A 15452-nucleotide genomic window follows, 5' to 3' on the forward strand; every position below is an offset into this window, starting at 1 on the left:
CAGCAAGTGTTGAAGAACAGCATATAAACTTCATTGTCCCATCCTGAACTCAGATACGTAGAGACAATACAATCCTTTCCTCCCGATTTCCTTATTATATCCTCATAGGATTAAACCGGAGATGTGCCACAAAAAATAGTTATACTATTCCAGTGCTTCCTTTTATTTAGTAGACTGTTCAGTTTTTCCTGAGTTTGCCTGTGTATTTTTATCTGGAAACAATCAAATGTGAATTATCCTGTTTTTTAGGAATGCTAGTTTGTTATTGTTCAGAAACCAGTTGACAAAGTGAAGTTGATACTGAAGCTTTTATAACTGCCATGAGACTATCCAAGTGCAGGTCTTTTGTCTGCATTATAAAGGATTACTAATAGTAAACCTGTGGAAAAAAAAAAAGAAAAAGCAAAGTGGTGTATTTCAGATCACCTAAATTTAACATATACATGGATAATGGTTTCAAGGCCTAATCCTGTAAGTTCTTAAGCACATGGCATTATTAATGTGACTGTATTAATATGTATTCATTTTACATAACTTGATTAACACCAAAATTTTGCATACACCTGAGAGATTGATTCTAATTTGTCACATATATCGAGCTAGAAGTTCTGACTTTTAAGATTTACATGTCCTCTGCCCTATGAAGGTTGAGTTTTCCCAGCTTGAGAGAATTTCCCTCATCTAGCCTTGTTACTTAAGAGTCTCAGTTATTATAGAATCACAGAATGGTAGGGGTTGGAAGGGACCTCAGAGATCATCTAGTCCAACCCCCCTGCAGAAGCAAGTTCACCTAGATCAGGTCACACAGGAACATGTCCAGGCGGGTCTTGAAGACCTCCAAGGAAGGAGACTCCACAACCCCTCTGGGCAGCCTGTGCCAGGGCTCCCTCACCTAAACAGTGAAATAGTTTTTCCTTATATTTAAATGGAACTTTTTGTGTTCCAGCTTCATCCCATTACCCCTTGTCCTGTTGCTAGGTACCATAGAAAAAAGGGATGTCCCAACCTCCTGACACCCACCCTTTAGATATTTGGAAATGTTAATAAGATCTCCCCTCAGTCTCCTCTTCTCTAAACAGCCCCAGTCTAGTTATATTTTGTAGGTACTTTCCATTTTGCCTAGAATTGCCTTATGATGGTTTAGCTAAGTCATGCTCTGGCTTCAACTAAATCTGGAATATTCTTGAAGTGAAAAAAGAGGATCCACATAAGGGATTAACACTCATTTAGCTAAGGAGAGGCCTTAAACAAACTGTTAAAATTGCTGTCATTGTTTTTAAAGCTGTAGTAGGAGTTTCTAGGCTTTGGGCTTTCACTTGAGCTGACAACAGCAGACCTTCCCCATGACCCAGCTCTCTGTCCTTTCTGCACTTGCAACGGGTACATGTTTGTCCCTGTGACTTCTCTGGCCTTGCTGTTGCTTCCTGCACTCTACTCCAGAGTCAACTCTTGGGGCTTTGTCCCACAGTTGGTACAGCATTCAGAGGCATGACCGTTGTCTCTGTGCAGCAGGGCTTATTCTAATAGGGATGCTTTGTGCCACAGTGGAATTATCCTGTGCCTGTGTTTTGGTAATCCTGCATGACTGGGGGACCCACAGGGCCTGGGTTACAGGCTGACTTGGGTGGGGAAAATGTCTGTCATCTGTACAAGAGCCAAAAAATGTGTCATAAAGTGTGAGGGTTGTAGAAGAGACATCAGGTGGTGGAAGCTGTCACAATGCTGTCACATCCTTTATTTCTGGATGGTAAATCCCCGCCTTTCCTAGAAACTTCAGTATGTGATTCCAAGCAGATTGAAGCTTCACTGATGGGTGTTTATTTTCAGGGGTATAGTATGAGATAATAGAAGAGAAATTAGGAGTCTTTAGTCTGGAAAAAAATACCTCTCAGTGCATCTTCAAACAGTAGAATGACAATATTCTTAATTCTTCTGCCAATGTTATGCTGCCATGACAAGTCAGTGTACTGAGTTACTGGTGGTTTAGTCTGCTGCAGGTAAGAGGACACTGATCAAAAACTGTATATGGAAGTAAGAATTTAAAACATTAACATAAAAGGACCGTAAGCTGAATTTTCATCGCTTTGGGGTTATTTTTTGTATATGGATGAATGTTTCTAATAATTCAGGCTACTACTTTAAACTGGATTTTTTGCCCTGCCTGTCTTTATACAGATCAGATCCCATTCCCAGTTTGGCGATCTGTGCCAGAGAGCCACTGCTGCTTCGTGCTGTCCCAGCTGGACACTGGGCAACTATATCGCTATTCTAAACAACAGGTCATCGTGTCAAAAAATTGTAGAACGGGATGTGTCTCACACCCTGAAGCTGCTTCGCACATGTGCCAAATACTACTACAATGGAACCCTGGGGCCGGACTGCTGGGATATGAATGCCAAAAGGAAAGACCAACTCAAGTGTACAAACGTGCCTCGCAAATGTACCAAGTACAACGCTGTTTACCAGATCCTCCACTACCTAGTGGACAAGGATTTCCTAAGCCCAAAGACAGCTGACTATGTCTTACCAGCTTTAAAATACAGCATGCTCTTCTCTCCGACTGAGAAAGGGGAAAGCATGATGAGTATTTACCTAGACAACTTTGAGAACTGGAACTCTTCTGATGGTGTAACAACTGTCACAGGGATTGAGTTTGGAATAAAACATAGATTGTTTCAAGATTACCTGTTGATGGATACTGTGTATCCTGCCATAGCCATTGTAATTGTTTTATTAGTTATGTGTGTGTACACGAAGTCCATGTTTATCACTCTGATGACTATGTTTGCAATAATTAGCTCCTTGATCATTTCTTATTTTCTCTATCGGGTAGTATTTAATTTTGAGTTCTTTCCCTTCATGAATCTCACGGCATTGATTATTCTCGTTGGGATCGGAGCAGATGATGCTTTTGTCTTATGCGACGTTTGGAACTACACAAAATTTGATAAACCTCATGCTGGAACCTCAGAGACAGTGAGCATCACGCTGCAGCATGCTGCTCTTTCCATGTTTGTCACGAGTTTCACTACCGCTGCTGCCTTCTATGCTAATTACGTCAGCAATATCACGGCAATCAGGTGTTTCGGTGTTTATGCCGGCACTGCCATTTTGGTGAATTATGTTTTGATGGTCACATGGCTGCCTGCTGTAGTTGTATTACACGAACGATATCTTCTCAATATTTTCAGTTGCTTTAAGAAACCTCAGCAGAGGGTGTACAACAACAAAAACTGCTGGACAGTGTTGTGCCAAATGTTCCACAAGATTATTTTTGCGGTCTCAGAAGCATCCAGGATATTTTTTGAAAAAGTTTTGCCATGCATTGTTATCAAGTTTCGATATATTTGGCTTTTCTGGTTCCTTGCCTTAACGATTGGTGGAGCATATATTGTATGTGTAAATCCAAAGATGAAATTGCCGTCACTGGAGCTCTCTGAGTTTCAGGTATTTAGGTCTTCTCACCCGTTTGAACGATATGATGCAGAATATAAAAAGCTTTTTATGTTTGAACGTGTCCACCACGGAGAGGAGCTCCACATGCCAATTACAGTAATCTGGGGTGTCACACCCGAGGATAATGGTGACCCTTTAAACCCTAAAAGTAAAGGAAAGCTTCAGCTAGATAGCAGCTTTAATATCGCTAGCCCAGCTTCGCAGGTTTGGATTTTACGTTTCTGTCAGAAATTAAGAAATCAGACATTTTATTATCAGACCGAAGAGCAAGACTTCACAAGCTGCTTCATTGAAACATTTAAGCAGTGGATGGAAAATCAAGACTGTGATGAGCCATCTCTTTACCCCTGCTGCAGCCACTGGACCTTTCCATACAAACAAGAAGTTTTTGAGTTATGTATCAAGAGAGCTATAATGGAGTTAGAAAGAAGCACAGGGTATCATTTAGATAGTAAAACCCCAGGGCCTCGCTTTGACCTAAATGACACCATCAGGGCAGTGGTGTTGGAGTTCCAAAGCACCTACCTCTTCACGCTGGCTTATGAGAAAATGCATCAGTTCTACAAAGAGGTGGACTCGTGGATTTCAAGTGAGCTTAGTTCCGCTCCTGAAGGTCTTAGCAATGGTTGGTTTGTGAGTAACCTCGAATTTTACGACCTTCAGGACAGTCTTTCCGATGGTACTTTGATTGCCATGGGTCTTTCGGTTGCCGTTGCGTTTAGCGTAATGCTTCTTACAACTTGGAACATAATTATAAGCCTTTACGCTATAGTTTCAATAGCTGGAACTATTTTTGTCACTGTAGGTTCTCTGGTTCTTCTTGGATGGGAGCTAAATGTGTTAGAATCTGTCACTATTTCAGTGGCTGTTGGCTTATCTGTAGACTTTGCTGTTCATTATGGAGTGGCTTATCGCTTAGCCCCCGACCCTGACCGAGAGGGCAAAGTCATTTTTTCCTTAAGCCGTATGGGTTCTGCTATTGCAATGGCTGCGTTGACTACATTTGTAGCTGGAGCAATGATGATGCCCTCTACGGTGCTGGCATACACGCAGCTTGGCACTTTTATGATGCTTATAATGTGCATTAGTTGGGCTTTTGCAACGTTCTTCTTCCAGTGCATGTGCCGATGCCTTGGACCTCAGGGCACTTGTGGCCAGATCCCACTACCAAAAAAACTGCGGTGTAATGCCTTCTCTCAGACCTTTTCTGGAGCCCAAGGAGGCAGAGGTCAAAGTAAATCACACCCTGTTAGCAAATACCAGCTGGACTCCAGAAGTCAAAAACCAGAAATGGAGCATGAGCACTATGAGCTCGAGCCTCTGGCGTCACAAACCAGTATCTGTAACCCTGCAGAGAAAGTGGCGTACGAGGAAACTCATATCTGCTCAGAGCTCTTCAACAGCAGGCCCCAGAACACGTGTATGCCTTTGCATTCAGCCTATAGTAGTGAAGTGAGTAAAAGCATAAAAAACGTTGCTAGTTCGGCTATGCTACAGACAGCTATTGACCAACACACCATATGCCCAATTTTCTCTCAGAACAGGCAGTGTAGCTGTCCTGATGCATATAAGCAAGTGGCAGTGAAGTGGAGTCCACAGTCGTGTCAGCAGTTAAGCAACACCTTCTGTTACCAGTGTTCTCCTTCACCAGGAACTGTACAGATCCAAAGCTCTGTAGCTGCTATAAATGCTCTGCAGCAAGCTGCAGAAGGTTATGTTCACCCAGTCCAGTGTGTCCTCCACTGCAGTTGCCTTCAAGGAAGGCTCAAAAGAACGATGACGCAGAACTCTCTGCCTAAAAATTTCTTCCTCCAGTCCGTGCAACAGTTTCAGGCACATCAGAGAATAAATAGGACAGATTCACATGCTTACCAAAACCCGGAAGAAAGCATAAGAAATGTTCCAAAGGTGATGAGCTCCTCACAGTTTCTCTGCCGAAACGCAGGGCCTCTAATAGTGCGTTGCTCCGAATGTGAGAACAGTGTATCGAGTAACCGAAAGGGGTTCTGTCAACAGGCAGACAAGTGTGACGAAAAGGGTGGTACAGAAGCGAACGGGGTTGAAAGCAAGAGAGCCTCTCTGTCAAAGCAGAGAAAGAAAGCTGAGAGCAAGATAGATCAGCATGCTTTGCAGAATGACCGGGTTTTGAAGGCTGACCCAAATGATAAAAAACACGTGCTGAGTAGGTCAGTGAGAGAGGCTCGCTACGAGGGTTGCCGTGAAAACTCGCACTGTTGTAGCAAGGCTATCACAGTGAAGTGCAATTCTGTTGACTGTCAAATGCCAAACGTCGAAGCCAATGTGCCTCCTATGTTAATGCGCCCAGAACTTTCCAATGAAAGTTTGTTAATAAAAACGCTATAATAAATTTTGATTTGGCAGTCCTGTGTCTTTCTTTCAACAGCAAGTTTCAAACACTAAAAAGGAAGGTCCTGAAGAAAGATTAATTAGAATTTGCATTTTTGAATGAAAAAATGTATTTTGTAAAGCAGTAACATTTATACATTTCATAAAGCCCTTACGTGTAGTAAAACCTACTGTTGACCAGAATGCTGTGGGGTTGTTTTTTTTTTTTGTTGTAACTCCAACTGGATTACATGTAGTTTAGTTTTTGTCTCAGGGCATTAGAGTTTGAATTCCTTACAGACCATCTCAAGAAATAAAGTGTTAGAAAGAAACTCTCCCTTTTCTGAAAGCAGAGCTTGTGAGATTGAAAATGTTTGGGGCAGGCTGAGATTGCCATGTGTTTGAAGTACATAATTTCCCTTTACTGTTGCCTTGATGGGCTTGTGCGCATCTTGAGACAGCAGCAGGACTCTGACTGTTTTCATTCACGACTGTCTGAAAGACCAGCTCTGCAGAGTAGTCTGTTTTGGGAATATTTTGACCTATTTACCCTAAGAAAATCTAAAGAAAAGCTCTTGGAGGTGAGCAGCACATACACCACCGTAGTTGTGCTAACTGTGTGTATAGTGCAGTAAAACACTTAAACTGGCAACTGCTGTTTAGACTTACAGTTAAATACCAGAGAATACAGGTGAAACAGGAGTAAGTGAATGTTATTTACTTCGCAGCGATGACAAGAAAAGTATAATTCATGGGTATGATATATGTGTGTGTATGTAAAATCCGGAGTTACAAAATAGGGCATGAAGTGACCTCCAGTACTGAACTTTTTCCCACAAAGTATGGAAATTAGAAGTAAATCTACTGTGGAGAAAGGCATAGTCAACACACATGTTCTAGACCTACTGTCAGTAGTATCGGATTAAGTCAATTCAAAAGGCTCAAATACGTAAATGAAAATACTGTGCTCTGCATTTTCTTACCCAGAGAAGTTCCAAGATATAGTTACAACAACTGGCCTAAGCTATGAAATCAAGGCACTGGATTTCAGACATTATAAAGTCTGTAACTACAGGGTTTAGTTACTGACAGCTATGGTTTGGTCATGGGAACACTCACTGGTCTCATCATTCAGGGAGAGTGGATTTGAGAGCTGGAACTGTGTAGTATACCATAATTGCTATGCACCTCACTGGCAAATCTCTCTTCAAGTAATCGTTTGGTTATGCTGATTATATTGATTTGCTGTACATGGATAACAGAACATAGATTTCATGCGCTGATGTGATAGCATGTACTTGGTGTGTCACCGGAAGAAAAGGCTGGCGTTTTCTGTTCTAATGTTCACATTGAAGGGATGTAGAAGATCGGTATCATACGACAAACCGCTTGGGTTTGTCTGAGACCGGTGATGTTAATGCTTATATATCTCAGTGAATGGCATAGAATGAGAGGTTGAAATCTACAGAAAAAGCTAAAATGTTCTTACATGGCTTAAGAAGAGCAGCAGTCTTTTTAGAGATAAAATGAAACTTACTTTTAGATCATTTAAAACTCAACTCGGAGCCAGCCTCCTTCTAAATGTTTGTAATGAGAGCAATTCAAGGATTTTCTGGGCATAATAGAGACCATTAATTATAAAGAGCTAACAGCTGTAGTGCTAGCAATCTAAAGAAGTTAAAAGGGGTGAGAAATACTAGGCTGTTGCTATTGTCCAGCTTTCTTCCTGAACATTGCGCTTGCTTGAGTACAGTTTCTGAGGGGCGTATGTAAGACTAAGCCATAAATCGTCCGGAAATAAAAACGTTATGATAGTTTAATTCACCTGCAGTCAGACCTTGCCAAAGCAGTATGTAATGCTTAGGTAGTGCCTGTCACATCAGCTGTCATTTGCAGCTGTGTCTTTCAGACGCGGGCTTTGGGGAGGTCGCCAGCTAACACATCTACAGCATGTAGGATGTGCTGAGCTGGTGAGTTCAAAATTGAGCTTTGTTTTCTCTTAAGGCAGTTTTCCGTAAGTGCATTCTGTATAAGGAACCCCCTTCTTACTGCTTATATTAATAACTTCTTTTATAATGGTGAGGTAAGCGATAGAGATTAATGTTGTGTTTTCATTATGATTTATATGTTCTTGAAGGCTGATACAGTGAAAAAAATGGGGCAGATAAGGAGTTGTGATGTAACGTACTCTTAGAAAATATTAAAATGAGCTAATGTATTTGGCTAGCGAACCGTATCACTTGTATTTGCCTTTTGTGATTTTGCCCTGACCTCTCTGCTCACTGCTTTATTTTTTTTCCAAATCATTTAGCTGGACAAGGAGCAATCCTTGTAGATAAGTTTAATATTTATGCATGTAGCACTTTGTGTGTACGTGTGTGTGTGTGTGTGTGTGTCAGTTTAGGCTCTAAAATCCAAGCCAGTATGACTCCGGGAGAGTGGGTGTTGGTTCCAGTGATGGTTGAAGGCTGATGAGGCAGTGCATTACCCTATACCCAGAAAACTCATGAGAGGAAAAAAAAATAAATATTAATTATTAAGTTTTTACAGGCTACTTGGACTAAGCAAAGGGAGGTAGGATCTTAGCAAGGACCATTACATCCTACTGAAACATCTGTCTTGAGCGTTGCCAATGATTGAAAAGTCCCAAAGGAAGCTGATGAGCATAGAATACTCTAGTTTCCATTAACTAATTTGCTGTAACTGAGATCCTCCCTTGTACTGAGGACTGCATGGCGAATCTGGATGTGTGCACACTGGCTATGTGTGGCAAGTCTCTTGTAGGCTGACCACAGTTTAGGGCCTTGCCACTAGCAATTGATAGTGTTTGTCTGTGACAAAGCAGGGAAGGTTTTAGAACATGTAGAGCTCTATTTCTGTACGTAATCCATGCTGGAGTACTTACCAAACTGGGCAGGGTATTTGGTAATTGTGCTGGCAGTGTTGACACATGTAGCTTGGGTCATGGCAGACAAGCTTTCTGCCTTTTCAAAGTCTAGGAAGGACTTTACCATAACTTGTAGGTGCAGTCCTTAAAGTGACATCCCTTTGATTACCCAAAGGTAGAAAGAGGGACATTTTCTCTGAGAAGACAGTGATCTGTTTGTGGATCTGAAGTTGCTAGTGCACTTTCTTCAGGAATACAGAATACAAACCAGAATATTTCTGAGAGTGGGACTTGCATGTGAGACCAGCTCTCAAATTCACTCTACTCAGGAAAAAAAAAACATTTAACCTATTAGGTACCTTAGGTGTACATATTGTCCTTACAGTCTGTATTTTTCAGATTATAATCACATTTATAGTATGGGCAATACAGTGATTAGTTTAACCAAAAAATGATACTATAATTTGAAATAATTCCTTTAAAATACTACACCAGGCTTCATATAGAATCATTCTGAATGCAGCTACCTGCACAAAGTATTGGTAGATGGGTAGGTAGCAGGTGCAGTAACTTAAAGAGGTTTTTTAAGTTACTATTTCACTGTTTGTGTTTTTTAAGAAAATGAAATTCCATCTTTTTACAATCACCTGCAATCACTTTAATCTTTTTAAACTAATGTGGAAGAATTGCTTTGAAATGCTCTGAATTAAGTACACCTCTAACTTTGCCAGATGGAGCCCTGGTAGTCAGTCCAAGAGAGCTCTAAAAATACAGGTTGACAACTGAGAAACATTTTAGCACTGTAAGAAATGTCAAGTGTGATTAAAAATGCATGTATTTTATTTATGTAGAGAATGTTACACTACTTAATATAGGTAGCAGATGGGTTATTCAGACCAAAATCACATTTGACTTCATTGAATTGGACCTTCAATTTTTTCCACATGCTGGCAAGCTATATTAAATTTTACTTCTGCCATTAATATCTGAAGCACTTGTACATCTAGCAATTGATTTACAATGGTGAGTTGGGACACCATGCTACTAAGTATTTCCTTTTCCTACAGTATGAAACAATACCTGCCCTTGCAAAAGAGCTCAGTCTATATAAGAGATACTGCAAGAAAGGTAATTGCTTCTCAGAGTTCATTACAGATCTCTGCAGACTCCTGAATTTGTTTTCAGTGTCACTATGGCAAAACTACCTTCACTTCACTGTTGTTATCCTTAGACTGGTTTTTCTGTACATGGTGCTGATCTGGCACCAGTCTTCCAACCTCTGTATATCTCACCATTTCACTCACTTTATCCGAATAAGGTCTCTGAGGTCTGGAGAGCCTGTCTAGTAGATCACACACAGCTTAAAGAGTTTTTAAGCAGTTTTCAAGTACTACTGTGCTATAACTTCTTAGTACTAAGTAGTCTTACACACCAAGGACTTTTGCTTTGCTGTTTGCATTTACCTGGCAGCTTGTATTTTGAATGTTTTTCCTAAGGTCTCCACTTCAGAAAGTTGCATAGACTCAGGTGCCTCCTGGAGACATGTAATTTCCAGTTCATTCCTGACATGTGTTAAAGGTAATATGTCCAACTTGGGCTTGGATTCCATTTTCTAGGTTTTGATAAATGTTCCTTTACCTGCAAATGGAAGGATATCTTCCAGAGAAGCAGATGGTTGTTGCTTTTGTTTAAATTATGTTAGTTAAAAATGTATGTTGAGTCTAGTTCACAAGCCATTAAAGTTAATTAAAACCAATGCCGATCTGTCTTTTTAAAAGCAGCATTTGCTCTCTTGCTGCAGGCTGACCACAACGCTGGTAGTGTGTTAGAGGTTTAACTCTTCAAGCTGTGAGCCTTTAGAGCAGATGGATGGCTTTGCTTTGAGGCCTAAACAAACTTTCTTAAATCCTTGTAAAGCCTTAACCAAAATACTCTGTAGATTGATCTTAATAGCAATTCTAGCACATTTCTCCATGGCTTGGGAAAGAAGCCGATTATTCATAACTGACTTGTCAGAAATGCTGGCTATGTTACAGTGCCCTGACCCTCAGGAAACAGTAAGACTAAAATACAAACTGAGTAATGTCAGAGCCTTAAAAATCTGGCCTAAACCATGTCTTCTGCGTACAATAATATTTTTAAAATATTACTCAATAGGAAACTTCATACTTAAAATTCCAAGAAGGATGAGGTACTGAGATCATTACTGAGTTTACGTATATTTGAAGTAATTTTCAGGCCAAATGAAGGACACATGATGACAACCTGGCTTGAAATGACTGATGAGGTGGCCTCTCTGGTTGTCTGGCCTCACCCAACCCTACAGCAGGTTGCCTGCAATCACCTTGCTGTGACATTGGCATTGAGGAGCTGACAGACGAGCTGACAGGTAACTGCAGCGTGAGAGGAGCAGAGGGACAATAACTGCATCAGTCACCTCTTCTCCCTCCCCTTCCCCCACTGGTGAAGTTCTTAATTTTCTTACCAAGAAAACCCCCAGCCTTCTGTGTGTTGCGTGCTGGGTCAATAGTTCAACTCTCGCTTTAATGTTATAAATCAAAAGTAAGTTAATTGGAGTTACTGGAGCTGTGTTGGTATAAGAAAAAGAGGTATCATAACTGCTGAGTTCTTGGCTTTCATAAAAATTCCTTGTATGATTTAGTCTTTGGCTCTAAATCCATTTTTTAAGACAGATGTTTATGTGCAAAACTAGAACCCCTGAATGCTCCTACAGTTCAGGTAAAAATGAACGGAAATAGACAACTGAAGACACATGAACTCAGAACTGAAAAGACTGACAGCATGTCACAGAAAGATGGGTTTAGCATTGCCTTGAGTGGAGAGTTCTGTTGATGCCATCCTGTACTGCAAGGTTAGATACTCCCAGTTTTCTTACAAAAATGATCTGTTTAAATACATATTTTTAAATCTAAATTTTAAAAATGTATGGTTCAAGCAACTATAATGTACGATACTGACAGTTTCATGTCTTTCCTCACATAGTAGTGAATCTTCAGTGCCAAAAGTAGCTCATTTTGATATTAACGTACATTAAAGGTAACCAATGTTCCCTGTATTTTATAGAATCATAGAACTATTTCAGTTGGAAAAGACCTTTAAGATCATTAAGTCAAACTACAGACCTGACACTGCCAAGCTCACCACTAAACCATATCACTCGGCACCTCAGTTACATGTCTTAAATATCTCCAGGGATGGTGACTCCACCACCTCCCTGGGCAGCCCATTCCAGTGTCTAACAGCCCTCTCAGTGAAAAATTTGTTCCTAATGTCCGATCTAAACTGGCACAACTTGAGGCCATTTCCTTTTGGCCTATCACTTGTTACTTGGAAGAAGAGACCAGCCCCCACCTCACTACAACCTCTTTTCAGGTAGCTGTAGAGAGTGATCATGTCTCCTCTCAGCCTCCTCCAAGCTAAACATCCCCAGCTCCCTCAGTGCTCCTCATCAGGCTTGTTTTTCAGACCCTTCACCAGCTTCATTGCCTATCTCCAGACATGCTCCAGCACCTCAATGTCCTTCTCGAAGTGAGAGGCCCAGAGCTGAACACAGTTTTCGAGGTGCAGCCTCACCAGCATCAAGTACAGGGGGACAATCACTGCCCTGGTGCTGCTGGACACGCTATTTCTGATTCTTAGGACTGCGTGTAGCAGGCATTCCTCTCCTTTTGCTGATTCTCATTTTTCTTGAGTTTCTGAAATACAACTTGTGTAGTTGTATAGCATAATCTCTTTGATCCTTTCTTATTAGAGAAGCCTTATTTACATTTGGGGAGTTTCATATGTCAGCTTTTTAACAGTTCACAGCAGTATTACAGAAATAGTGCTCTGTTAGGCTGACACAAGTTTGAACACTTCTGGCAGCAGGTAGTTACGTGATTTTGAGGTGGGTTTTTTTGGCATAGCACTGAAAAAGTTTTATCTTCACAAAGGCAGGCATTATGAAGTTTGTAACATAAATGATAGATAATGACTTACTCTCATTTTCTCATGTGCAGCATTATCTTCACACAAAGAAATTTAAAATAAATAATTCAGGAAGTAGTAAGCAAAACAACATCAAATTAAAAAATGCTAGGATTACAGTGGCTAGCCAGGAGGTAAGCTCTGCTACTGTCTCAGTTCTAAGAGAACTTTTTAAACAACTTGGCTCAATATGTCCTAAGTGAGGAACACACTCTTACCAAACAAGAATTCAAGAAACTGCCCTCTGACATCTCTAGACAGTGTAACTTTCCAGAGAATTTTGAATATGTGAAATAATTTTAACAAGACTGGGGAAAGATATCTTTCCTAAACAAGGTGTAATTAACACCATCTTTTAGGTGTTACTCTGGCTTTTTCATCATTTGCAGCTGAGATGCAATGTGGGACTTGAACTAATTATTTTAACTGCACAGTACTCAAGACCACATGCAGGAATTTGGGGTGGCTCAGTAGGTGCACTGAGGTATATAACCTTCAATTAGTCTAGTTAAGTGGGAATGGGAGAAGGAGACAGAGCTATCTGAAATCCTTATGGGCATTGAAATACTCTTGTACACAAATCAGAGGGAGTAAAGTTCTTGAAAATAAGCATCTTGAAAATAAAGGTATTAAAAAAAGCACAACATTTGAGACTACAATAACTTTTATGACCTCAGAGTAATAAGCATTAAACAGAGCTGCAAACAACAGCATGTGAAAGGTGATTGGTGTTTAATTAGGGAATTGTAAGCTTCTATGCAATTAAAATTAGTGGTTTTGAAAAAGAATGCATTCCATGAAATGGCAAGAAATGTTTGTACTCATTCAGGAAGACCAATAACTCAGTACATCCAAATAGTTTTGAGAACTGTAACTTGGATGTACCCCACTTTACGTCTGTTACACAGGTTCACAGCTACATCAGTGAAGCAAATTCGACCATCTCCATCCAGTCAGGACTTTGGATGGAGACTGAATTGCCTTCCGATCAAACAGCTCGAAACTGATACCATCTGTAAAAGCAGAATGTGAGTATGTCTGCTTGTCCTTTGCCAGATATTGGCTTGTTACAGGCAGTGGAGGAGAGAGATTGAGATCTGTTTGTCCCTTGAATGCAGCAGCTGACCAGCATAGATGTTACAGACTTCCAAAAGGTGAATGAAGTCTTTGTGATGCTGTGTACAGCTGAGCCTGTGTGTGCTTGGATTCTTTGGTGTTCCAAATACATACACGGATTTTTGGAGCTAAGAAATTGCTGACATTCAAACCAATTGTTTAGTTTGTCACTTCACCCTGCTTAAAGTCTAAAAACCAGCCTAATCTCTTTCTGTTTTGGCCCTCTCAAAGAAATGCTATGCTCTTATGTTTAAATTCCTATTTCTTTTAAATGTATAAAATCTAGAATACTATGCTTCAGCCTTAAACTCCTATGATTATGAGACAGTGTTGTTATTATTACTTCACTATTTTTGTAAATGTTTCGGCACAGTAGGGACATATAAATTCTGTTTTCATTTGCCATTTTTCTTCTTTGTGATTGTATTTCATGATGCTTTTAAAATTATTAATTCAAAACACTAGGCCTGGATGCACAGCTCATTCAAAGGACTTGCAACTGGCTTTAAAGCTGCTTGAAACAACTAGGGAAAAACAAAACTCTTGACCTACAATAATAAAACTGAAGCCCAATATCCTTCATTGCTAGTGAGTCTGTGTACACATGCCTCATGTCTAGCTTGCCTTTTACACAATCCTCCTTTCAACACTACCTCTGCCCTTCTGTCTTCAACTTCTCCTATCCAGCTCAGCTCTGGTTTCCTTGCAGTGTCCAAACACGCATTCTGAAAGACAAAGAGTTCTGGTTATCATGCTGCAAGGGGCCAAGGAGTTTGGAGGGGCTGCAATTATGCCATTGTGTGCCTGCTTTTTAAGTGTGCATTCCCAGACATAGAGTTTGAACAAGACCCGCTATTATATGTTGCCTAGTTCTCTTACCATGAGGGAGTGATTGATCTCAAGCAGCAGAGCAGGTGTGGTGGCCTGTGCAGTGGGGGGCACTGGGCTGTGCAGTCCCTGAGGATTAGTCTCTGGTCATAAGAACTCTCAGCAATTTATCTTTCTGATAGTAGGTCTAAATTTGCTTTTTGTCCATTGTCATTGTGTTACTCTGCAAGCTACTCCCCCTTCTTTGGGCAACCAAGAGCAGCTCCCTCCCAGTGCTCACGTTTCGCAAATCCTTGGAGTTGCTGCTGCAATGCAGAGGGATCCTGCTGAGGAAGGAGTCCCTGCTGCCTGCGTACAGCCTTCTTGGAGCCCCTTGTCAGGGGAGGAGAGCCGGCACGATTCTTTTATTGAAGTGGCCTTGCCCCAGAGATAGCCATTGTTTGTATTGTAACCTCCTCTGCCACCTGGGGACTGGGAACGGGGCAGGGCCAGCGTGAGCTTCTGAGGTGGGCTGTAAATCTAAGGGTCATGGATTTAAACCTGTTTTGTCTATGCAGGAGCTCAGAAATTATCCTGACATCTAACATTTGCTGTCTCGCTCCTTTTTTTTCATACCCTTTAGCCTGTGAAAATCCTGATTGATGTGAAACCCCACTGGAGTCATCAGCTTTCACACTTGCTCTGGTTTCACGGTGTTGTATTTAAAGATTAGGAGAGCAAAGATACATGTCAGACACTGCTGCTGCTAGTGTCTTCCCCCTTCCCTCCACCCAAGTCCATGCTATCTGGAAATGAATCCACCCTTCCTTAGGAAACATAGACAGCAAGGAAG

The 15452-nt window shown here is 40.9% G+C and overlaps 1 protein-coding gene across 5 annotated transcripts in view; it reads left to right on the forward strand.

The window, feature by feature from the left end:
* Positions 1–5830, forward strand: part of DISP1 (dispatched RND transporter family member 1) — a 93708-nt gene extending 87878 nt beyond the window's left edge. For all 5 annotated transcript variants that reach the window (XM_061991482.1, XM_061991484.1, XM_061991485.1 and 2 more), the window contains one exon: positions 2176–5830. In XM_061991482.1, the coding sequence (XP_061847466.1) occupies positions 2176–5820 (3645 nt within the window). In that variant the 3' untranslated portion in view covers positions 5821–5830. The remainder of the gene's footprint in view (positions 1–2175) is intronic.
* The last annotated feature ends 9622 nt before the right edge of the window (positions 5831–15452 follow it).

This window comes from Colius striatus, chromosome 2 (genome assembly GCF_028858725.1).
Source record: "Colius striatus isolate bColStr4 chromosome 2, bColStr4.1.hap1, whole genome shotgun sequence".
Taxonomy (NCBI): domain Eukaryota; kingdom Metazoa; phylum Chordata; class Aves; order Coliiformes; family Coliidae; genus Colius; species Colius striatus.